This window comes from Trematomus bernacchii, unplaced genomic scaffold, assembly GCF_902827165.1.
Source record: "Trematomus bernacchii unplaced genomic scaffold, fTreBer1.1, whole genome shotgun sequence".
In the NCBI taxonomy this organism is placed as follows: Eukaryota; Metazoa; Chordata; class Actinopteri; order Perciformes; family Nototheniidae; genus Trematomus; species Trematomus bernacchii.
Window position 1 is genome coordinate 65001 of NW_022987537.1, and position 27500 is coordinate 92500.

At 41.9% G+C, this 27500-nt stretch overlaps 1 protein-coding gene across 1 annotated transcript in view; it reads right to left on the bottom strand.

Moving 5' to 3' along the window:
* Positions 1 to 27500, bottom strand: part of galnt14 (UDP-N-acetyl-alpha-D-galactosamine:polypeptide N-acetylgalactosaminyltransferase 14 (GalNAc-T14)) — a 49727-nt gene that overhangs the window by 18837 nt on the left and 3390 nt on the right. Inside the window, exons 2-7 of the mRNA XM_034122539.1 lie at positions 27214 to 27335; positions 21165 to 21252; positions 17127 to 17211; positions 13186 to 13289; positions 7358 to 7484; positions 2043 to 2135 (exon numbers count right to left, since the gene is read on the bottom strand). Of these exons, the coding sequence (XP_033978430.1) occupies positions 2043 to 2135; positions 7358 to 7484; positions 13186 to 13289; positions 17127 to 17211; positions 21165 to 21252; positions 27214 to 27335 (619 nt within the window). The remainder of the gene's footprint in view (positions 1 to 2042; positions 2136 to 7357; positions 7485 to 13185; positions 13290 to 17126; positions 17212 to 21164; positions 21253 to 27213; positions 27336 to 27500) is intronic.

A 27500-nucleotide genomic window follows, 5' to 3' on the forward strand; every position in this document is an offset into this window, starting at 1 on the left:
GTCTCTTTACACAGAGGGGACACATGTTGATGTAGAAGAGACATGAAGAAGAGGGGACACATGTTGATGAAGAAGAGACATGAAGAAGAGGGGACACATGTTGATGTAGAAGAGACATGAAGAAGAGGGGACACATGTTGATGTAGAAGAGACGTGAAGAAGAGGGGACACATGTTGATGTAGAAGAGACATGAAGAAGAGGGGACACATGTTGATGTAGAAGAGACATGAAGAAGAGGGGACACATGTTGATGTAGAAGAGACATGAGAAGAGGGGACACATGGTGATGTGGAAGAGACATGAAGAAGAGGGGACACATGTTGATGTAGAAGAGACATGAAGAAGAGGGGACACATGTTGATGTAGAAGAGACATGAAGAAGAGGGGACACATGGTGATGTGGAAGAGACATGAAGAAGAGGGGACACATGTTGATGTAGAAGAGACATGAAGAAGAGGGGGACACATGTTGATGTAGAAGAGACATGAAGACGAGGGGACACATGTTGATGTAGAAGAGACATGAAGAAGAGGGGACACATGTTGATGTAGAAGAGACATGAAGAAGAGGGGACACATGTTGATGTAGAAGAGACATGAAGAAGAGGGGACACATGTTGATGTAGAAGAGACATGAAGAAGAGGGGACACATGTTGATGTAGAAGAGACATGAAGAAGAGGGGACACATGTTGATGTAGAAGAGACATGAAGAAGAGGGGACACATGTTGATGTAGAAGAGACATGAAGAAGAGGGGACACATGTTGATGTAGAAGAGACATGAAGAAGAGGGGACACATGGTGATGTGGAAGAGACATGAAGAAGAGGGGACACATGTTGATGTAGAAGAGACATGAAGTAGAGGGACACATGTTGATGTAGAAGAGACATGAGAAGAGGGGACACATGGTGATGTGGAAGAGACATGAAGAAGAGGGGACACATGTTGATGTAGAAGAGACATGAAGAAGAGGGGACACATGTTGATGTAGAAGAGACATGAAGACGAGGGGACACATGTTGATGTAGAAGAGACATGAAGAAGAGGGGACACATGTGATGTAGAAGAGACATGAAGAAGAGGGGACACATGTTGATGTAGAAGAGGACATGAAGACGAGGGGACACATGTTGATGTAGAAGAGACATGAAGAAGAGGGGACACATGTTGATGTAGAAGAGACATGAAGAAGAGGGGACACATGTTGATGTAGAAGAGACATGAAGAAGAGGGGACACATGTTGATGTAGAAGAGACATGAAGAAGAGGGGACACATGTTGATGTAGAAGAGACATGAAGAAGAGGGGACACATGTTGATGTAGAAGAGACGTGAAGAAGAGGGGACACATGTTGATGTAGAAGAGACATGAAGAAGAGGGGACACATGTTGATGTAGAAGAGACATGAAGAAGAGGGGACACATGTTGATGTAGAAGAGACAATGAAGAAGAGGGGACACATGTTGATGTATAAGAGACATGAAGAAGAGGGGAAGAGACATGAAGAAGAGGGGACACATGTTGATGTAGAAGAGACATGAAGAAGAGGGGACACATGTTGATGTAGAAGAGACATGAAGACGAGGGGACACATGTTGATGTAGAAGAGACATGAAGAAGAGGGGACACATGTTGATGTAGAAGAGACATGAAGAAGAGGGGACACATGTTGATGTAGAAGAGACATGAAGACGAGGGGACACATGTGATGTAGAAGAGACATGAAGAAGAGGGGACACATGTTGATGTAGAAGAGACAAGAAGAAGAGGGGGACACATGTTGATGTAGAAGAGACATGAAGAAGAGGGGACACATGTTGATGTAGAAGAGACATGAAGAAGAGGGGACACATGTTGATGTAGAAGAGACATGAAGAAGTGGATTTTGCATAATAGGTGACCTTTAATATATTTTTAAATGGAGCAGCAGTAACGAAATCCCTCGGAAATGTCTCATCAAGTTGGATAAAAATTGTATTTCTGATTCTGATTCTGATTGTGAATATGAAGTGTGTGTGTGAGACAAAGTGCTCTTACTCTCCGTAGGATTTCCCCCGTGCTGCAGGTCGAGCCGAGTAGTAGAAGAGACGGAAGTCGTCCATCCAAACCTCCGCCGTGCGACGAGTGTTCCTGAAACACAGAGTTATAACCGGGGTCTTTATGAGGTAAACAGTATATTTGCTATTTGGGCTGAAATGTATTATTGGTCATTTGTCTCAGAGGACTTTACAGTTTGTACAGAATATGAATAAGACACCCTCTGTCCTTGCACCCTCACATTGGATACGGAAACACCCCCAAAGAAACCCCACAGTTAAAGGGGAACAATGGAAGAAACCTCGGGAGAAACAGAGGAGGGGTCTCTCTCCAGGACGGACAGACGTGCGATAGATGTCGTGTGTAAATCAAAAAGATAATACATTTACTGTGGATACCCGGGAGAAGTTAAAAAAAGTCTCTCGACGCGTCAACTTTGTGAAAGTGAAAACATCCAGTGTCTTCCTATCCACATATATATATATATATATATATATATATATATATATATATATATATATATATATATATATATATATATATATATTGTGTTTAAACCTGCTGTAAACCCTCCCTTCTGCTGTACTTCATTTATTCCAGCTCTGTTCATCTCACTGCGCTTTACTCACCCACGCTGCTTGAACAGAGGGGCACATTTCCTCCATCTCTCTCTCCCCCATTTACTCATTTTCTCTCATTCTCCTTTTCTCTCTCTCTCTGGTAATTAGCTATTAGCTGAGTTTCTGTGAGTTGTGAACTATCTCATTGAAATGACAGAAACCCTCCATTACAGGCAACACACACAGTGGCGTTGGCGGTTTAATGAAAGGGGAAGAGAGAGAGGATATGAGTTGCTTGTAGGCGTATAAACATAAATACGTGTCATGCACAGGCTCACAATTAAAAACACACACACACACACACACACACACACACACACACACACACACACACACACGAGGAGACACCGCAGCAGGCTTCGACGAGGGAGAAACAGCATAATCTTTGTAATCAAATTATTAAGCATATTCCTCACACACAGTGCCTCCAGCTAATTAACCAGCAGAACAACATGCGAGCAGACATCAGATCACAAACATCAGGCCATCGTGATACGAATAAAACACATCGTCGTCTGCTAAAAAACAGATGCTGCCTCGATAGTGGCCATCAGGGAGAAAACAGAGCGACTGCAGGAGGGAAAAGTCTGGTTTTTGTGTGGATTAGTCGACAGAAAACCATACGTTTCTACGAGCCGTTTGGCAGAGGCTTTGCTCTAAAGTGCCGTTGATCAGCGGGAGTCTTCGGTTTGGGAACTAAACTCATCCGAGCTCTCAGTGCTGGTGCCTTTCTCCGCCTATAAAGCCACAGAAGGATCCCCAGCTTCCAACCCTGGCAGTGTTAATGCCTTGCTCACATGCTGAGGTTCGTGACTTACTGACAGAGGTGGGGACTCGAGTCACATGACTTGACTCGAGTCAGACGAGTCGCATATTTTTTGACTTGAGACTTGCTTGACTAACATTGATAAAAGACTTGACTTGACTTTGACTTGGTATTCATGACTTGAGACTTGACTTAAGCTTGAGACAGATGACTTGAAAGGACTTGACTTTTTAAAATTAAATATTTGCGTTTGTTTTTGTATTGAGATATTACATTTAATTTTTTCTAAAGGTGATTGGGTGATTATAGCGCCGTGCGCGCAAACCTGGCAACCCACTAGAAGGCAGGAGCGTCAGTTAACATGGCAGCGGCTAGCGTTACTCCACAAATAGTGAAGTTTGGATTCAAGGATTATGTTGTCGATGACGCTAATAAGAAGAGAACAGCGGTATGCAGGGTCTGCAGCATAAAGATCAGTGACATGACCACCACAACATCCAACTTCATTCGTCACTACAAAAAACCCACAGAGAAAGGTACGTGAATGTGTTGTGTTAGCTAGAAAGCTAACGTTAAGTTTGAGCTACGTTAGACAAGGCTATACTATACCATACTCTACTATACTATACCATACTCTACTATACTATACTCTACTCTACTATACTCTACTATACTCTACTATACTCTACTATACTAGACTATACCATACTACTAGACAAGGCTATACTCTACCATCAGTGTTCGAATTACCCATTTGCTTTCGGGGGAGCCCTATTTTTCAGTGCACATCCTGCTACTAAATATGTCACACGCATGCTCTGTTGACTGGCGCAGCAGCACGGATTCGATCAATTGCTATAAAATCACTCTGCTACTACTACAGACGGTGTCACTACACCGGCGGCTGTGGCCGTTGTTGAAGCCTCTTCAGGCTCCGCATCGGCAGGCCTCTCCCTCGGTGTGGAGCTGTCAAACTCGACCCGCTTACAGCCGGCCAACTAAAAGTTGTTCCGTTCACGTTGTCATTTTTAGACTCCTTCACTTCTTTGCTTGTGAATCCAAAAGCTGCGACGCTTGGCTGTTTTCTTTTTGCCATATTTTTTATTACAAAGCCAGAGTTAAAAAAAGATCAATATGAACATTTCAAATACCGCGCCGGCATCGCCACCGTAACCATAGCAACGTAAGTAGCGTAAAGAATGCAGCGCCGCCACGTACAGATGGCAACACCCAGAAATATTCACAAATATAAAACAAATATTCAGAAACTGTAATGAACAATAACTATTATTTATTTCAAGAACTGTTATTTACAGAAACTCAACATTTCTAATCTGTGTGACACATATGCACGATTGTTTTGGGCTCCCCCTATTTATCTCAAAGTCGGCCTTCAGGGGAGCTCCCTCCCTCTTCGGGGGAGCCAAGCTCCCCCTGGCTCCCCCCCATTTCGAACAGTGTCTACCATACTATACTATACTATACTCTACTCTACTATACCATACTACTAGACAAGGCTATACTATACTCTACTATACTATACTTTACTATACTGCACTCTACTATACTGTACTATACTGTACTATACTATACTCTACTGTACTGTACTATACTATACTCTACTATACTACTAGACAAGGCTATACTATACTCTACTATACTGCACTCTACTATACTCTACTATACTGTACTATACTATACTCTACTATACTATACTCTACTATACTATACTACTAGACAAGGCTATACTATACTCTACTATACTGTACTATACTATACTCTACTATACTGTACTATACTATACTCTACTATACTATACTCTACTATACCATACTACTAGACAAGGCTATACTATACTGTACTATACTGTACTATACTATACCCTACTATACTATACTAATAGACAAGACTATACTATACTGTACTATACTATACTCTACTATACTGTACTATACTATACTCTACTATACTATACTCTACTATACCATACTACTAGACAAGGCTATACTATACTGTACTATACTGTACTATACTATACCCTACTATACCATACTACTAGACAAGGCTATACTATACTGTACTATACTATACCCTACTATACCATACTATACTGTACTATACTATACTGTATTATACTATACCCTACTATACTATACTACTAGACAAGACTATACTATACTATACTGTACTATACTCTACTATACTGTATTATACTATACCCTACTATACCATACTATACTGTACTATACTATACTGTATTATACTATACCCTACTATACTATACTACTAGACAAGACTATACTATACTATACTGTACTATACTCTACTATACCATACTACTAGACAAGGCTATACTATACTCTACTATACTGTACTATACTATACTCTACTATACTATACTATACCATAATATACTGTACTATACTCTACTATACTGTACTATACTCTAATAGACAAGGCTATACTACAGTATACTATACTATACTCCTACTGGATATTACATCATTTCCTTGTGTGACATCTAGAAAGAGGCCCTTTCTCATGATTCTAGACTTTTCTTTGTCCTTACTTCTTACTATATAACACTATGATAACGTAGTAATGTTTAAAGTGCTCTCGGTTTGTAATCTGAATGTTACCAGAGTCCTCTTTGTAGCGATAATTAATCATTTATACGACATCAATTCACATGCCGTCTGAGCACATTAGTCCTGTTAATGGATTATTGGAGTGCCTGTAAACATATTTCTGTCTGAACTGTTTGAAAGGGGCACAGAACAGAATACAGCTTATGCTAATAGGATGATATTGTCCTCGCAGCTCAAAGGCTCGCAGGCAGCTGTAAATCCACTTTAACAATGACGTGAACAGCTTTCAGTGCGGCGACACACAGCTCAGACGATGCTTCCTGCTTTATATATCAGTCAAACAGGGAGTCAGTCAGCAGGAAATGTTAGTGGGATTATTATTAGTTGGAGACGAAGGTTAGTGTGTAAGTGCCAGGCTTTCAGAGTACTGGATTTCATGTCACGGGATAACTTATGTTAAATATACAAGATGTTGCATTGTTGAAGGAGCCTGAGACTACGCTGTAACTATTGTGCATATGACAGTAAAGCGTTTTAATCTTTTGAAAGAACAATCACAAATTCACAAAAGCCACAACCATGAGTACATGCATTCAGAAACACAGAAACACTACTTCACAAAGAGCCCTTAAGTTATGCATTTTTCTGATATAGGCCACTCTGACGCCTCCTTTCTGCCAGTTAACATGAATTAAAACAAACACTTTTACATTCACACACTTGACCTTCATGCCAAATTCAAGCCAATATGAATGGCTAGAGATACAACACAACTCTAAACGCCTATTGACCTTAAATGAACAGACTAATACAATACTAGTAGGTACTACTCAGGGCCGCCCCTCCCTACAGGCCGATCACGCAGACTGCGTGGGGCCTCACCTCGCGGAGGGGGCCTCATCTTGCGGAGGGGGCGGCCCTGGTACTACTACTAAGTGTTGCTGGAGTTTTTACATTTCTGTGTGCTTTGCATTGAGCAGCAGACCTCTGGCATCCCAAACATTTATCAATTTCAGTCTTTATTTAATAAAGAAACCCCATAAAAGTACATTTTTGATACAGCAGCTTTGTTAGGGAGATCGACATTGATCACAAACATCAGGCCATGGTGATGATAATAAAAGACGTCATCATCTGCATAAACACAGTTGTTGCCTGTGTAGTGGCCGTCAGGGAGGGGAGAGGGCAACGACAAGAGGGAACGTTTACTGCTGGAGTGGATGAGCTGGTTGAAACCAAAGAAAAAGTATCTATGAACCGTTCAGAAGCGAGACAACTTGGTGCCCTGCTTCAGTAGGAATGTGGATATTAATATGAGTAAAGACTCGTTCAGAGACTTACTTGATGTAGGTGTTGGCGTTCCCCTCGGGGAAGACGTACGGGTGTTTCTTCCTGAAGACGTGACCCACTCTGCTGCAGGGCAGGATCTCCAGAGAGCCGCCGCACTGCCACACCCGGAACGAGATCTCTGCAAAACACCCAGCATGCAACTGTCACTGATTGTCTGTTGTTGTTGTTGTTAATGCTTATGTTATATTCACTATGATTCTTATATAATTACTTTTCTAACTTAAGATGGTCGTTACCAGAGATGTTAAAGTACACACATCCTTTACTCAAGTAGAAGTACAGATACTCGTGTTTAAAAATACTCTGGTGAAAGTAGAAGTACTGACTAAACTTCTTTACTCAAGTAAAAGTAAAGAGGGCTTTGAAATGTACTTAAGTAGAAAGTACCCATAACTACCAGCTGTTTTAAAGAGTACCTGACCTCCCTTTATATTAATAGAACAATAATGTCATTGTTAGCTAATGAATGTTTCCATGCTGAACAACGGCAACATGACAACGTTTTCATTGGTCCCTCTTCTTTAGAGAAGACCAGGAAATGATGGATACACGGATCGTGTTCAAATCAATAGGCACGCAATGACTCTAAATAATAATGATCACGCCACCAAACACACATTCAAACTAAAGGAACCAGCCTGTTTGGAAAATGTGAGAAGTAGAAAGTACAGGTATTTGTGTTCAACATGTAAGAAGTAGAAAGTACAGGTATTTGGGTTCAACATGTAAGAAGTAGAAAGTACAGGTATTTGTGTTCAACATGTAAGAAGTAGAAAGTACAGGTATTTGGGTTCAACATGTAAGAAGTAGAAAGTACAGGGATTTGTGTTCAACATGTAAGAAGTAGAAAGTACAGGTATTTGTGTTCAACATTTGAGAAGTAGAAAGTACAGGTATTTGTGTTCAACATGTAAGAAGTAGAAAGTACAGGTATTTGTGTTCAACATGTAAGAAGTAGAAAGTACAGGTATTTGAGTTCAAAATGTAAGAAGTAGAAAGTACAGGTATTTGAGTTCAAAATGTAAGAAGTAGAAAGTACAGGTATTTGTGTTCAAAATGTAAGAAGTAGAAAGTACAGGTATTTGTGTTCAAAATGTAAGAAGTAGAAAGTACAGGTATTTGTGTTCAACATGTAAGAAGTAGAAAGTACAGGTATTTGTGTTCAACATGTAAGAAGTAGAAAGTACAGGTATTTGAGTTCAACATGTAAGAAGTAGAAAGTACAGGTATTTGAGTTCAACATGTAAGAAGTAGAAAGTACAGGTATTTGTGTTCAAAATGTAAGAAGTAGAAAGTACAGGTATTTGTGTTCAAAATGTAAGAAGTAGAAAGTACAGGTATTTGAGTTCAAAATGTAAGAAGTAGAAAGTACAGGTATTTGAGTTCAAAATGTAAGAAGTAGAAAGTACAGGTATTTGAGTTCAAAATGTAAGAAGTAGAAAGTACAGGTATTTGAGTTCAACATGTAAGAAGTAGAAAGTACAGGTATTAGTGTTCAACATGTAAGAAGTAGAAAGTACAGGTATTTGTGTTCAACATGTAAGAAGTAGAAAGTACAGGTATTTGAGTTCAAAATGTAAGAAGTAGAAAGTACAGGTATTTGAGTTCAAAATGTAAGAAGTAGAAAGTACAGGTATTTGAGTTCAACATGTAAGAAGTAGAAAGTACAGGTATTTGAGTTCAACATGTAAGAAGTAGAAAGTACAGGTATTTGAGTTCAACATGTAAGAAGTAGAAAGTACAGGTATTTGAGTTCAAAATGTAAGAAGTAGAAAGTACAGGTATTTGTGTTCAACATGTAAGAAGTAGAAAGTACAGGTATTTGTGTTCAACATGTAAGAAGTAGAAAGTACAGGTATTTGTGTTCAAAATGTAAGAAGTAGAAAGTACAGGTATTTGAGTTCAAAATGTAAGAAGTAGAAAGTACAGGTATTTGAGTTCAAAATGTAAGAAGTAGAAAGTACAGGTATTTGGGTTCAAAAGGTAAGAAGTCAAAGTAAAAAGTCATCAGAAAAATAAGTAGTGGAGTAAAGTACTGATACCAGAAAAATGTACTTAAGTGCAGAAACAAAGTATTTGTAATCCACTACTTCCCACCTCTGGTCGTTACCCTCGGTGTGTAGCGTCCTGTGTTTTCGTGCAACTCATCTTGAGGCTGAATCTTATGTCTCTTGACAAGAACGCAATGTTTTTTCATCTCAGTTCGAGTGTTTGTTTGTCTGTCAGCGAGCAGCCCCAACTTTTGTCAATCTTGAACTAAGGACGAAGCAGCAGAACCCATTTCGTTTTGGAGAGGATGCCAAACGCTGGTCGGATCGAGGCACTTTGTGTCTCATTCTCCACATGGGTAAATAGAGCATTTATATGCTGAGGTCAAGTGGTGTCAAAACAACTGGAACAATTATTTCCCGATCTAGAAAACCCACTCGAACACCCCTCAGGTAGGAACAATAACTTGCAAACAGATATCAATGTGTTTAAGGTCGTTTATAAATGAAATAACACACTTCCTCTTCTCTGTAGCGTCCATGTTGTTTTCACATTTCAACATCAAGTGTCCCTCAGTGTGTAACTCTTTTTCGGCTTGGTTTCGAGTGTCAGTATGTCCATTTGCCTGTCAGATAGCAACTTTCTGCTTCAATTTTGGTCAATCTTGGTTGGAAAGATGAAGCACTGACCAAGGTAGAACACATTACATTTTGGAGGAGATGCCAATCGTGGTGCGGCGAGGAGCCATTTTTTGTTTCACTTTCTCAACATCAAGATTTTGCATTTAAGCTGCATTCATTAAGTCTGCATTCATCAATAACTTGCAATCATATATCAATGTGTTGTTTTTGAATGCTTTGATGAATGAAATACAACACATCTTCTCTGTAGCGTCCATATTGTTTTCACATTTCTAAGTCATGTAGTATTTTTGAGACCTTCTGCTCTTCCTACATAACTAAACATACTTTCTTAATTAAGATGTGTATAGGTTACTTTAACAGCTGTCTCTAATACCCCTTTCACACCAACACGGTTCCAGGGCCGGTTCGGAGCTAGAGCCTGAAAAGCACCGGTTTTTCCTGTTCACACCGCAGCGGAGCCGCCTCTCAGCTCCGAAACCCGGTTCGTTTCAAGCACCAAAAAATTGGCGGCCTAGAGGCAAGAACCGCATACGTCACGCTTACGTCGGAGGCGGGATCAACCTGAGCAATAACAGTTTATGGCGAGTACGGCAAATGAAAGTTGTAACAAGCAGTAGCGCTGAGCAAAGTGACTAGAACGCAACCACACACTTATTAAAAAAAACACACTTTATAAAGTCAGGCAACACTAACCAGGCTTCGTGTGATTCTGTTTATTTGTACCTTACTTTGACCATCCGTTCGCTGTTATTGATCATTGTGGAGAGCAGGCAGCTTCACGTCGGGCCTAACCACGCCCCTTAACTGTGATATAATGACCATATACCACGGCCTGTCGTGAGCTATTGCTTAATTATAGCAGCTATCGGATGGAATCAATACATGGGCTGCACAGGTTGTCATGTCCGACTATTACAAGTAGAATCATAATGAAAAATACGCCGGTAAAATGTGCCTGTAGAAAACGGCTTATGCCACAATAGGATAGCAACAAGTAGTCAGTTTAGCTTCGGTTGCTATGCTAACATCACCCATTTTATAGCAGAGAAACTTTCATAACAGCGTTGTGATGCCACACAGCGGGCAGCACTGCAGCGGTCGGTAAATGCCGCTGAAACACATTAATAAACAATGAACCACGGCACTCTGGAGAAAAGTATAAGGGTTGGAGAAGTAGTTATTTAATTTAATCTGGCTTCGTATGATTAAAAGCAACACGATCATCGACCCGACGCCGTTGGGGAGAAAATCAGCGACGTAAACGGTGACGTCATGACGCAGCCGCGGCAGCACCAGTCGGGCTCTGGGCGGTGTGAACAAAACGGGGGCTGAAAATAAAAACCGGTTCCGAACCAGAAGAGCGCAAGAGGAGCTAGAACGGGAACGGAACCGCGTTGGTGTGAAAGGGGCATGAGTGGAGCTCGGCTTGTTGTTCATTTGAAGTTTTTTCGTTCTGTCTCCGTTTTCTATCCCAAACGGCTCTGAATATTTAATGATCTGCTGACGGACTCTGACTTGTTTTGTGATTCAGTCTGTGTGTGAAACTGTATATGTGTTCGACATGCACTGCATTGTGTTCATTCAACCTGCTTTTACCTGTGTGTGTGTGTGTGTGTGTGTGTGTGTGTGTGTGTGTGTGGTGTGTGTGTGTGTGTGTGTGTGTGTGTGTGTGCGTGTGTGTGTGTGTGTGTGTGTGTGTGCGTGTGTGTGTGTGTGTGTGTGTGTGTGCGTGTGTGTGTGTGTGTGTGTGTGTGTGTTGTGTGTGTGTGTGTGTGTGTGTGTGTGTGTGTGTGTGTGTGTGCGTGTGTGTGTGTGTGTGTGTGTGTGTGTGTGTGTAAGCTAATTGACAGGGCTGCTGTCTCTCTGCGAGCTCTGAGGATACACAGAGAGAAGTAACAGAGTTTCCCTAAAGAACGAGACGAGAACTTTAGAAAGTTTTGCAGCCATCTAGAGAAAAAACGAGGGAGAACAACGGAAGTGCGGCGGTGAAAATGAGAGCATGCACTGGGGTTTGATGAGAAAGAGGAGAGAGGGAAGTAAAGATGAAACACAAGAGAGTACAAAGGAGAACGAGAGGAGACAGCGAGATACTCAGATACTGACATGGAGCCTGTGAGACTGACAGAAGCATGACAGAGAACAAATGAGTGTGTGTGAGTGTGTGTGTGTGTGTGTGTGTGTCTGTGTGTGTGTGTGTGTGTGTGTGTGCACATCGAAGAAAGAGAGAGAGAGAAGAAAACCAGTCTAACAGTCTCATTGATCGGAGAAAAGCAGCAGTACCGCAATCAGCAAACTGACTCCTACACTCTATTACTGAGCGAGCGCACACACACACACACACACACACACACACACACACACACACACACACACACACACACACACACACACACACACACACACACACACACACACACACACACACACACACACACACACACACACACACACACGCTCAGATGACTGCAGGCGGGCAGCAGCAGGAGAGCCAGATGTTCTGCTGGATGGATGTCAGACTTTTTTCTGCTGAATGAAAAGTTCACCTTCATCCGTCTGCAGCGCTGATATTAAAGGACCTTTGTGTTCCTTTTCGGTTAACTAAGCAGCCAACATATTCACTCAGGTGATTTGTCAAGAATTTCCTGCATTATTTTAATGATAGCTATCTGAAAATACAACCCTGGGGCTCAAGCAGGACGCGATATAAGAACACATTTCCTCTTATTTCTGTTATGTTATTTTCATTACACATTGATTTCTGCTGTGCTTTTTCTAATGTGTGCTCCTCTCTTAGGTAACAGAACATTCTGAGAGCACTTAACATGATAAAAACTAACACCTTGTTAGGACAGTCCTTACACAATGTAAGTGTAAGTGCAAGAAAAGACACATTTTAAACTGGAGGAACATGAAGAAAATGCTTAATTTAATCGAATTTAGGTCAATGCAGGTGAGAGTAATTGATAATGATGACTATTAAATAAGTAATACTGTTCCAGCGATACAAATGAAGACTTAAAACAAACCATTTTAACATATTATCGTATTGTCATTGCAGATTCAGAAGATGATGACACAATAAGGCATCTGTAAGATATACATTTAATCCACTAAATGATTCTTGTTTTGGTTTATAATGATTTATTACGTGTGTTCATCAGTAAAAGACGCTATAAAGAGACGTACCGAAGTTCTCCCCGCCCCAGATGTCCATGGCGGTGTCGTACTTCCCGAGATGATTGAACCACGACCTGTCAATCACAAAGAGCCCGCCGGCGATGATGGGAGTCCTGTCAGAGAGAAAGGACATGTAGAAACAGAGATGGACTGTGTGTGTGTGTGTGTGTGTGTGTGTGTGTGTGTGTGTGTGTGTGTGTGTGTGTGTGTGTGTGTGTGTGTGGCCTAGCATTACTATACTTGTGGGGACCTAAATCTGTTTACAAAGTCACGTGTGGGGACTCGCCTCCCTCATGGGGACAAAATGGAGGTCCCCATGAGGGGAATCAGTCATTTTAGGGTGAAGACTTGGTTAGGGTTAGGGTTAGGGTTAGGGTAAGGTTTAGGGTTAGGGTTAGGGTAAGGTTTAGGGTTAGGGTTAGGGTAAGGGTTAGGGTTAGGTTTAGGGTTAGGGTTAGGGTAAGGGTTAGGGTTAGGCATGTGTTGGTTATGGTTAAGGTTAGGATAAGTCTCCAGGAAATGCATGTAAGTCAATGTAATGTCCCCTGAAGTGATGTATACATGGTATGTGTGTGTGTGTGTGTGTGTTTGGATAATACAGCAACACACACTTATTTTATCAAACAGAAAAGCTTGAATTCCTCCAGAATCCAATCAAAGGGAAAGTAAAAAGACTCATTATCCACTCCTGCTGCTCTGTGGGTTTTCCAAAGGAGAGCTGTTTTGGTTTGTTGCCACACACACACACACACACACACACACACACACACACACCACACACACACACACACACACACACACACTCTCTTTCTCCCACACCACACACACACACTACACACACACCACACACACACACACACAACACACACACCACACACACACACACACACACACACACACACACACACACACACACACACACACACACTCTCTTTCTCTCACACACACACACACTCTCTTTCTCTCACACACACACACACACACACACACACACACACACACACACACACACACACACACACACACACACACACACACCACACACACACACACACACACACACACACACACACACACACACACACACAGAGACAACAGAGACTGAATCATGATCCGAACAATGTGACGAATGAAGAGCTGAGGGCCAGAACGTGTCATCAAATAGCCTCTGTTTATCACCAATTATCCCCCGTCAGTGCCTGCAAACAACACTCAGCGTGAGAGTGTGTGTGTGTGCTGTGTGTGTGTGTGTGTGTGTGTGTGTGTGTGTGTACGTGGGCGGAAGCACATAAAACCTTTTTCAAGCTCAATTTGTCCTTGTGTGTTTAAAACAGAGAGTGTGTGTATGTAAAACGCAGTGCTTTTTATGCGACTGAGGGAAATAAAATAGCATAAATAAAACTTGGAATAGAAATAAGAGGTGTAAAGGACGGTGCATTTTTGTGTGTGTGTGTTTGTTTTAAGTACTTAAATATGCGAAGGTCGTTTTACTAGAACACATTTCAAGGCTTATCAGACACAAAAACACTGAAAGGCATTTTCTGAAACCAGGAGACAGGGTCCTGGTGATCGCCAGGTAAAAAGTGAAATATTTGCTGTTAAATTAAAATGTTTGACTGAGTTGTGGGTGCATTATAAGATGCTGTATTTATAGTGCTATTATCGGTCTGGAAAGTGGTAGAAAGACACTAAATAAATACTCCCAAGTATGTTCATTGTAGGTAACAGTTGTCTCAGTCTTAAGCATCGTATTGCTTTTTACTCCATTTGTTTGATATAGTTACAACATGTGAGTTAGTTGAGTATAGTAGCAATACTACACATTAAGGAATATGATATTACTAGGTAAAGTCATGCTTTCAAAAGTAAAAGTACAAGATAAATACCTTTAAAATGTATTTAATATACAAAAACCCTCTTATCAGAATAGCCTAGTTCATGATAATATGTGTTGTACTATTGTCTTCTAATTAATGACGAAGAAATAATTATCGGTCACTTTGCGGTAACTACTACTTGGTAGCGTGTGGGATCAATAAAGTTTTATCTCATCTCTTAACTTATCATAATACATAAAAACATTGGTGGATAATATTTTGAAATGTAAACTAAATGTGTAAATATGAACCTTCCAAGTATCTGAACTGTAATGGAGTGAAAGTATAAAGCAGCAGGAAATTGAAATGTTCTTAAATTAACATTAATTTAATTTAATTAATTATTATTAATATTTACTTATTGAATTAAGAGCATTGTATCTTGCAAATGAAGGTCTTGTTTCCATGTGTGTGCGTGTGTGTGTTCCCAGACGAACACGGTGACTCAGTCCGCCCCCGCAGGTTTACTGAACACACACACACACACACACTGACATCCAGGTAGAATCAGACCGATATAACAGACAGGCCAGACCATAACACACACACACACACACACACACACACACACACACACACACACACACACACACACACACACACACACACACACCACACACACACACACACACACACACACACACACACACACACACACACACGTCCATCTGTAAGTGTTTATCACTCCGCCGCCTCTTAAAAACAACATGCATAAAGTCAGACAGTCACAAGTTGGCACTGCAGTAAATCTGGGCTCCTGCCACCAATCTGACTTCTGAAGGAGCGCTGCCAGAGCTCCTGATTTATCACTGTGTGTGTGTGTGTGTGTGTGTGTGTGTGAGTGTGTGTGTGTGTGTGTGTGTGTGAGTGTGTGTGCGTGTTGTATGCCTTCCATTGTTTCTTCCTTGACCAAAAGGGGGCGCTGCAGCGATACCAACTCGCCTGCACACACTTTTTTAAAACAACTTTTTATGTATTCCAGTGACGTGCGGTGAGGTTCATGGCTGGTGAGATTTACAAATATTATAGCCTATTTTGACCTTAATCGAAATATTCTGTTATTTTCAAAAGCTTTTTTAGTCTGATGCTGTGATTCATTTTAAACAGACCGATCAACAAAAGGATACCCAAAATCTAAATATTGGATTGTTCTTTCTAAGTAAGATCCCATTTTCATTACAGTTGTGGTCTTACCTTGACTTGCATGCTATCCTTCTGGACAACAATCTCTATTACTGTTTTGTAAAAGTCCTCCTTATCTTCCTCTAGTTTAAAAAGTCTAGTTTGTTGTTTGCGGTAGAATAACAGTAGCAACAAGAACCTGTGGGCTCACGTGCGCCCCCTTCAGTGAGGCAGAGGTTATGGCTGCCTCCCCTGGTGATTTTTTCATTGCCGTTGTACGATGAGACCAGCGAGCCTAAATATCATATATACGTGAAATAAGTTATTTAGAGACTATGGATGGCGAGGATAAATGTAATAAAGGGATCTACAAACATTACATTGGTGACCTACAGTGAGATGGGAACAGGCATGCGCTTAGGGCCCGCTTTCCAGCCAGTTTCTGTGGGGTGACGCATTCTGAGGTGAGGCAGAGCTCATCTGTGCCTCACCTCACCCCACAGTAACTGGCTTGAGCGCGCTCACAAAATAAGTGGCCGCGCTAAATTAGTGCCCGCGCTCCAGCAAGTTACTGTGGGTTTACGTGAGGCAGTGCTCGTCCCTGCCTCACTTCTCATCGCTCCCGTAGCGGAGCTCGGCCAATTTGCTGATTTTGACTATAAAATGCGATTGGAATCATACAGAAATCACATTTACACAAGATCAGTGGAGACATTTTATTATTATTACTATTTAGTTTTTCTTTAATTGTTTTTCCGTTACATTGGAGTATGACAGGTGAGGCTCTGCCTCCCCTGCCTCCACTGACTGCACGTCGCTGATGTATTCATATACTGAACTTTCTGAACGTGGAGTCTGTGTGTGTGTGTGTGTGTGTGTGTGTGTGTGTGTGTGTGTGTGTGTGTGTGTGTGTGTGTGTGTGTGTGTGTGTGTGTGTGTGTGTGGTCTTACTTGATTGGCTGGGTCGGGTCGGTGCGTAGAGCTCTCTGTTCAGGTGACAGCTGCTCCCACTTAAAATGGAGACTCCAATCAAAACCTGCGAGAAAAAAAAAAACAACGTATAAAATCACCTTTATTTATAAAACATACCGTACTGTACCAAGGCTTAACTAAATTAAAATGAAGTGCCGTATGAGATATTCAACTGATAAGAACAGTTACTACACTTGATCTTATAAATCACTATTCGCATAAAGCATATGTCTGGAGCCGTAGGACCTAATTGCATTTTGCCTTTATCAGTAAACCACATTTTGAACACTAGACTGGCAAAAAAACGAAAAAATGTTTACATTGAAACACACCTACTAATCCATCTGTTTCAGCGTGCACAACAAGTGTGTGCATGTGTGTGTGTAGGTGTATGTGTGACTTGCTCATAGTGCACTCCCATTCCCCATCTGTGTCTCGACACAGTGTGTGTGTGTGTGTGTGTGTGTGTGTGTGTGTGTGTGTGTGTGTGTGTGTGTGTATGTGTGTGTGTGTGTGTGTGTGTGTGTGTGTGTGTGTGTGTGTTTGTGTAGGTGTGACTTGCTCATAGTGCACTCCCATTCCCCATCTGTGTCTCGACACGTGTGTGTGTGTGTGTGTGTGTGTGTGTGTGTGTGTGTGTGTGTGTGTGTGTGTGTGTGTGTGTGTGTGTGTGTGTGTGTGGATCAATGAAAGTCCATTTTATAACCATCTTTTTTATGTTATGAGAGACAGCTTCATCTATAATTAAAATGTCCTTTGTGAGACCCACCATTGATTTCGACATCTCCATTGTGTGTGTGTGTGTGTGTGTGTGTGTGTGTGTGTGTGTGTGTGTGTGTGTGTGTGTGTGTGTGTGTGTGTGAGTGGATGTGTGTGTGATGATGTGTGTGCGTGTGTGTGTGTGTGTGTGTGTGTGTGTGTGTGTGTGTGTGTGTGTGTGTGTATGTGTGAGAGGATGTGTGTGTGATGATGTGTGTGTGTATGAGACAGGGTTATTATCAGCATTGATTGGCGGACCGCTGTTACCAAGAGGAGAAGATTGGATTAAGACAGGCTAATGGAAAGAGAGCGGGACTTTGAAGCTCTCAGGAGAGAAAGTGAGCGATGGCGCTGTGTGTTTTGTTCTCATGTATTATCCGGCTATTTGGTTTCATCTGTAACTGTAGTCAAGCTAAAAGCAAAAAGAAGCTCTCCTCAGATTGTCCGTTGCACATCATCTATCTGCGGTGCATTAGAGGACAGTTAACAACCGGCGTCCTCCACTTACACTACTATTATTTGGTTTCAAAAGCTTTCAAAACTGCATTTCAGCAACGCACAAATAATGATCCTCGAGCAAGCCTTTTCAAACTGAGGTTAATCCGGCACATTTTGAAAGGAGCACTATTACGCTCACTTTCAGGTTCAGATGTAAACAAAGGAGTCAAATGGAGGAGTCTCAGGCGCCGTTTACACGAAGAGAAAACTGCTTGTATTTGCATAGTTTCGCGTGCGTATAGCCCTATTATTTACATGAGGCCGATAGAAACCGACCCCACAAACGATAATGGGTCCCAAGGTGGATAGATTTGCAAACGAAACTCTGGGGGGGTCAAACGAGTCCGTGTAATCGCCTCTATACGAATATTTCCTGAAAAAATAACGATAGCCCCACCTCTCCCCACCGCTCCCCACCTCTCCTCACCTCTCCTGCTCACTGCTGTAGCATGGCCAGTAGCCATCTGTAACGATCAACTATCAAAAATAGCTGTGTTAATTAAACGCACAAGGGGTTCTTGAATGAAATAATATTATAAAAGGCAAACCAGAATTGTTAACGCCCAATATACTCCTTAAACAAAATAAACAGAGTCAGATTTCATGCATTGATCCATTATATTGACAATTTTCCAGCCAAACAACACAAACAAAATTAAACAGTCCGCTCTGCGATACACCAACATTGTCTTTACTGCCTAATCCAGGCCATTATTGTTCATTGCTCCTGCGCCCGTCGGCGGCAAAAAGAGAAATGTTTATAATCCACACAAAAAAAGGAAACACAGGACCGGCGTGTCCCAGAGGAGCGATCTCACCCGGTGTTTGTAGAGAATATCTCTCTTTCTGAGCGTGTCCTCTCCACGGAGACGTGCTTCTTGGTCGGTCGATGCAATATCCACAGATTCGGTTTCTTTCAGTTAACTTCCCCGTTGCATTTATCCATATATTTACATGCTGAGGAAATGACTATATCCCGCTGAATACCAGCAATCGCCACACACACTTCCTCCTGTCAGTAGCTACTGCTAGTGCTACTGCTACTGACCATGCTACAGATATTAGTGCAAAAATATACAGCTCCTCTACCACAACCATCAGCAACAAGTGGACATGGAGAATTACATGAACTACATGTTGCTAAATCCACCGCGGGGCATAAACAGAAGGGTAGCCATGGCAACATTGCTGCGGGGCTGCTCCGGAGTCTTCTTCGCGGCTTTTGGTGTATTTTGTGGCGGAAGTTACAGCGCCACTTACAGTCCCGGCATATGTACTACAGCGTTTCCAGCGGTCTCGTTTGAACAGACACGTTAAATGAAACAAATGCATGTGAACGGAAGACTTTTTTGAATACGCATACTGTGCATAAATGCAAACGTTCCCGTGTGCACAACGCCTCAGGCAGGGATTGTGTGGGAGAGAAACTCAGGGATTTTAGCGTTTGCAGACCATTTACATGCACTAAAACCTATATAACACTCTACAGGAAAGGAGAAACTCAAAAAAGGCACAACAGGGCCTCTTCAATGTTATTACTGGCTGCTATACTTCATTGCTTTGCTAAAACCTATATAACACTCTACAGCAGGGGTGTCAAACTCAAATACACAGTGGGCCAAAATTAAAAAATGGGTGCTAGTCGACGGCCGGACTGGTTCAATGTTTATTGCAAAAGTTATTGAAATGAACTTATTGCACATATTAAACCTGGAACTAACAAAGCTTAAATGATTGCCTATAAAAACAACATTAAACATTAAATAATCAGTTGCATTAATTTCTTATGTCTCTATCTGCAGAGTCATTTCTTATGATTACATTTCTCCACAGGCCAACAACAGCTTCAACAAAACTATTTCCCTCAAAGAGAAAACCAAACATGTCCTGTTGTCGTGAGAGAAAAAGTGCAGAAGGAAACATCCATGTAAACTCAGTGTGCTGCTCTGTGATGCTAGCTCAGATACTTGGCATCTCATCTTGGGTGCAAGTTCATCAATGTTTGGGGTCAGGCTCTGAGCTGAGGAGACCCTCAGGATGGAGTGAAGGTGTGCGTGCAATATACCGGCGGGCCAGATCTAATAGTAATTAGAAATTATCCTGCGGGCCGAAATTAAATCCACCACGGGCCGATTTGGCCCCCGGGCCTTGAGTTTGACACCTGTGCCTTACAGGAAAGGGACAACCCAAAAAGCACAACAGGGTCTCTGTAATGTCATTACTAGCTTCTATACTTTATTGCTTTTTTATGTTTACTTACTTTTTCACCTTGGATGTTTGAACCACTTTGACCTGCACTATTATCTGCACACATACAGGTAAATATATTTAACAATCCGGACTCAAATATGTTCATTTAATTCATTTCTTCTTTTAACAGTTACTTACCTGTATATCATTTTAATTGTATGTTTAATTGTATTATTCCTGTGTGAATCTGTAAAGTCGTGATTTTCGCTCTGACTGAATTTCCACACAGGGATTATTAAAAGTCCGTCTTATCTTATTTGATCTTATCTTAAATGTCCCTGCTATGTGACGAATAAAGGATTTCTTATTCTGATAAATCATATTTCAAAGAAAAAGCTACTCCCTCAGCCGAAACCTCAAAGTGTTCTTGTTTCACGACAGAGAGAACAGGTTCATGAACTCATCATGAAAGGCTCTTTAATGAATAATAAACCCTGTGGTGTTTCTCTCCCTGAAGGTGCCTCGGAGCTATTTCTGTTTTCCTAGAGAGAAGAGTACGTTTGTGTTTACCTCCACGGAGATCAGCAGATGCCGCCACGTAGGCAAAGGTGTCCATGTTGATGATGTCGATGATTGGACTGACCACACAACTCGGGTCCTGGACACAAGAAAACACACATTTAAGAATCAAAGACGTTAATAAAATACAAATAAACCACCTTTTAAAATGCAAAAAATACCACAGAGAATGACAGAAAGAGAAAAACGACTGAGAAGGTGAAAGTGTTCTTGTGGGGCAGACCATCACATTTCATTGCAATTAATTCATTTCTCAGTCAAATGTGTGTGTCTGTGTGTGTGTGTGTGTGTGTGTGTGTGTGTGTGTGTGTGTGTGTGTGTGTGTGTGTGTGTGTGTGTGTGTGTGTGTGTGTGTGTGTGAAGCAGACTGTATGTTTTCCAAGGTCCTTTCAATATAGCACCACATTAAAAGGAATTTCAGTCATCGAGCAGCAATCATGCACGGCGCATATTTAGCGAGGTGAGAGTGACCTCTACCTCACTTCCCTCCCTGTTATTCACTCTCCTGGCATCAATGTCACATTGTAGAGCCATTTGAGAATAAGACGTGCTGAAATATTTCTCTAAATTAAAAAGGAGACTTCATCAGGAGGCAACAGAACGAATAAATAACTCTGTGAATACAGAACGCACACAAGGACATCGGCAAATTGGCTTTTTTTATTTATATTGGTGTTTGAGATAGGAATGGTAAAGAGGCAAGACTGGGAGTGAAGTCTCAAGGACGTTGGAGGGGAAAACACGATCAATAGATGTGGTTTCTGATGGATTTAACTGGACAAATAAAGAAGCAGAAACACCAGAAAGTTTTAGGTATGATATTTTTGGGAGTTCCTATGTCTAACCTGAACTACACCAACACTAAACTTACCAAGCCATTATACATAAATGGATATTAGTCACTCAAAAAGCCGTCTTTGACATTATTACACAGCTTAGATGAATACTACATTCTGATTGGTCCATTTGGACATTTCAGAGGTTGTTAATTTGCGATAACACACCGCTGCTAAGTATAACATGACCGTTGCTAACGAGAACAGACCAAGGGACGATGTGCAGTCATATCAATCCGCAGAAAGAAGTCCTATTGGGTTACGTTTTACACATTGGGGATTTCATGTCTACTGTTTATCTCTGCCTGTAATTTGGAAAACTATAATAAACGTACTCTCATGTCACCTCGAAAAGAGAAAGCAAATCACAAAATGTCTTGTATTCTACTTCTACGTATCTTAATAAATAACTATTTTATAACTAATAACTATTTACAAGATCCAACCATGTCTGCAGGGTAAGTGAAGTGGCTTATTATTAATGATGTGCACACAGTCAACATTACTCTACAGAAGTAATGCTTCATATTTGTGGCTTTGGGTATAACTAAACGGTCCAAAAACTCAAGCTCACGCAGTTATAGTCAGTATAGTTTCAGTAAACAGCACACAGAATAGATGCAAGTCTGTACATGCACATATCAAATATAGACACCTATCACTGCCCATATATTGCCAACATCACTCCTTATTAAACCATTAATACAGACAACTGTTATGGATACAACTCAGTTATCATCCAGCAGTGGCTCAGTCAGTTGGGGCTTGAACTGGGAATCGTAGGGTCGCCGGTTCAAGTCCCCGACCAGACGTAAGAATGGAGTGTGGACTGGCACATGGAGAGGTCCCAGTTCACCTCCTGGTCTCTGCCATGGTGCCCTCGAGCAAGGCACCCCTCCCCCACCCCCCTTTTCTTCCTGGGCGTTGTACAATAGATGCTCACTGCTAGGATGGGTTAATTGCAGAGGTCAAAACTTCTCTGTGTATGCTGTACTGAATGTATGTTCACATGTGTCACCAAATAAAGAGGGTTACATTCTCTAAATCTTCTTCATCCTCTGGCGTCTTCATCCCAGCTACTTGTGTTGTATTTACCCTCCCCCTCTCAGCATCATCAACCCCCAATGTGTGACAAAAACAAAGAGGGTGTCCTTATAAAAGTATGAAGTGGCAAAGTTTCTGCATTCTGTTGGCATCCTTTGTTCTTTACAAGGACTAAAGTACAAACCACACATTCACACAGAACAGCAGAGCAGCCTGGAGGTCCGAGTTGAATCACAGAGCGTCCCTCTATTAGTTTGGTCAAACGGCTGCATGTGGTATTTGGGAGCAGGTGGATCGGTTCTGGTCCGTTAGCATCAGGGTCAGAGCCAGAGGGACTGCATCTCTCTCGCATCATTACAAAGCACTGAGTCTGCTTTAATAGCTGCTCCGGTAACGACACTCAGGGTGAAGCATTCCCCCACATTGACGTTGTAATTGGATGAGTGTTATTTTCCTAATCTCTTGGGAGCAGTTTCTTGATTTCAGCCATTTCTCCTCTTTTTCCACGTGATTTGAAATGCAAACAGTTTAATGAGGAAATCTGACCTCCCTGACGTCCTGCAGCATCATCATCCCTCATGCACGTCTCATGCACATTATACAGTATAGGACCAGAAGGTTATATAAGGATGATTTAGGAAGTGTACGGTTTTAACATCCAACAAGGAGCATTTCAATCAGTGTCTTTGGCTGCTCTTAGTTTGTCTTTATGGAACACTTTTAGTTTTTTCTTACTTGTGCGGCATATTTTATGTGATTTAATAAAAAGAATGTACAAGTATATATTGACAGAGAAGTTGTGGGAAGATAGATTACAATCTGTTTTTTTTGTTTTTAGTCCGTAACAAGTCTGTTGATTTAGTTACTCAGTCGATTTTCATTGCTAAAAAACGCTGTAGCTACAGTATTGTGCATTTGACAATAAGAGCCTTTTATATCTTGAATGTAACTCATGGTTGTTAGCTAAGACAATCTTGACAACAACATGTTTATATAGATATACAATCTCAGTCAGGCTGCTGATGCTTAAAATGAGAGAAAAAATAAAGAGAGTAAACAATATATGTTACTTGTTAGACACTTTTAATATCCAAAGTGACTTACATACTCAATCCCCAGAGGAGCAATTTGGGGTGAAGTGTCTTGCCCAGGGACACAACGACATGCTGATTGCAGTGGGGGTTTGAACCTGTGACCCCCTGATCAGAAAACCAGTGTACTAACCCACTGCGGCCACAGCCACCCTAAACAAATGTGAAGTATTCAAAAGATATAACTTACAAACCTTTAAACTGAAATCAAAATCAACGTTGGCAATGTTTGCTCTGAAGACTGCAGCTAATGTCAACCATTTCCCTTTTTTGTTTTTACTATTATTAAAGAGGACCATATTATGCTTGTATAGGGTGTTAGTGCATGTAAATGGTCTGGCAAAGGCTAAAATCTATCCTACACACTGTTGGAAAGAAAAAAAAGTAAACTCATGGGCAATGCAAGAGAAATGGGTCAAAAGTTTCCTCTGGAAGTTGGACAGGACTTGAGCTCTAAATCAAAAAGACAGACGATTATGTTGACGCGAATATAACTTCATGGCGGTGTGTGAGTCTACACCGGGATCAATACCTCATACATTCAAATCTTAATATCTGACTATAAAGCGACTGGAGAGACAGTGACAGATGACTCTCCACACACACACACACACGCACACACACCACACACACACGCACGCACGCACCACACACCACCACACGCACACACACACACACACACACACACACCACACACACACACACACACCACACACACACACACACAAAGCGTTAGTATGATATGGATGGTTGTTGGTATAGCAGCAGAATGGGATCAGGCTCTCATCGATCGCGGCTCTGTGGATGGAGATCAAAGGTCTTTAATATCAGCAGAAACACTGATGACCTGATGCATTGGAGACGGGGGAGAAAGGGGAGAGCTGGGGAGAAAGGGGGAGAGAGGGGAAAGCTGGGGAGGTAAAACGGACCAGAGGAGGTGGTGTAAAGAGAGGCAGGAGAGAGGAGACATTGATGATGAGAAGCGAAAAGGGGAAAAAGGGGGTTGTAAAAAGTTGGAGAGAAGTGTGAGGAGAAAGGATGAGACATGGAGGCAGTGTTGACTCTAGAGTCTGTGGGGGCCCTAGGCAACATTCACTGGGGGCCCCTCGAACCAGCTTTCATCACCACACACACCGACATCACGTCCCCCCGGAAATGGAGGAAGAGGAGTTACATAAGGTGAAGGGAGATAAAAGGAAAAAGAGAACAGGATGAGGAGAGGTTTCAAGACAGCAAGATACCAGGATAGAGGAGATACAGTGAGTGAGAACATTGAAGTGAGACAAGAGTTTAAAAAAAGAGAGGAGAGAGGATTAGATGAGAGAGAGAGAAAAGAGAGTGAGATGAAAGAGAGGAGAGAAAGAGAGGATAGAAAGAGAGTATATAAAGGAGAGGAGAGAAAGAGAGGGGAGGGTGAGGACAGGCGTCGGTGAAGGTACAGACATAATTGGAGGCAAGGTGAGAACAGGGAGGTGATGAGCTGGCAAGTGGTAAACAATGAAATGGACCGATGGATGATGACGGAGTGATAGGAAGGAGAGAGGAGGTGAGAGGAGGGGAGAGGTGAGAGGAGGTGGGTGGAGTGAGGGAGGTGTGTGAGGGAGGCAGCACTTATTTGTTAATGAGAGGCAATCAGAACGACAGCTATTTTCTCCCACGGCGCTATCCACCTCGACCACTTGGAGTCATTACACACACACACCCACACACACACACAACACACAGCATGCACACATACACACACATCACACACACACCACACCCCACACACTCACACACACACAACACACACCCCACACCACACACATACACACACACACACACACACCACACACAAACCACAACCACACACACACACACTCATCACACATACACACACACATCACCACACACACACACCACACACACCACTCTCACACACACCCACACACACACTCTCACACACACACACACACACACACACACACACATACACCTTGAGGACTGGCTAAAGATCCACTTTGCAGAACGGTCCTCACTTCAAAGGTTAAACCTTGGTTGTCCCCACAAAGATAGCTGAACAAATAGCCCACACAACCACACACACACACACACACAAAAACACACACACAAAAACACACACACAGACTTTTTGCAGTGCAGTGCAGTACTTCATATTTCTGAAGTTGGCCTTGCCTGAAGTTATTGACACTCATGATCCCATTCACACATGAGTATAAACTCTCAAACACACACACACACACACACCACACACACACACACACACCACACACACACACACACACACACACACTACACACACACACACATCACACACACACACACACACACACACACACACACTTCTGTTCAAGGTTAGTCACGAGAAAAGAAAGCCTAATTGGGATTCAAACTATACGCCTACAGATTTTAAAATAACAATTATAAAGACACGTTGAAAATAAGGGAAAGTCTCCTTACCAGTTGTAAAATACATAAGATCATGCCAGTATATTGTGTGAGGGACACAATCACTACACCTAACAAGGACAGAGACCGTTAAGCAAACTTCTAAAATGAGTCTTTACTCACCGAAATGAAAATCTAGATAAACATTTGTATCGATTTCAACAGAATTTACACAGAATTCAATTGAAAATATGTACAACTAAATTAACTTTTAGGGCAAGTTTACAACATACTCTCTCCAGTAACAGGTTAGCTCTGAGTGTTAGCGATGCTTGCTAATGTAAACAAAGACCATATTAACGTCCAAAACATGTTTGCGCATTGTTTCTGATAGCAACGTTTCTGATAGGCCCGTGGGTGTAAAGCCAGCCCACATTTCAGATATTACGTCATATCGGATGCAAATCTGAATCAGCTCCGTTGGAGACCCGTTTTTAGAGATGTGGGTACGGAGGAAAAGAGAGAGGGTTTTATTTTCTGACACCGGGGACACATATTTATGTATAAAAGACATACAAAAGTGCATTTTGCATGATAGGAGACCTTTAACTATCGGTGTGTGTGTGTGTGTGTGTGTGTGTGTGTGTGTGTGTGTGTGTGTGTGTGTGTGTGTGTGTGTGCCTGTTTGATCCTCTGCAGCAGGGGGGGCAGCCAGTCCTTGTTCACCTCACAGTGGCTGTCCAGGAAGGTGAGGACCCCGGCCCTCGCAGCGTCGGCCCCCCGAACTCTGGACCTGATGAGTCCTGACAAACAAAAAACACACGGATTACAATCCCAGCTACTGTCCCTCTCGTGCCGGGGTGTCAACTCAAGGACTTCATTTGATGTTGGCCGGCAAGAGCCTGCAAAGCATATCATATAATACGTTTATTATACGTTTACATGCCGCTTTACAGAAGCATGTTTGC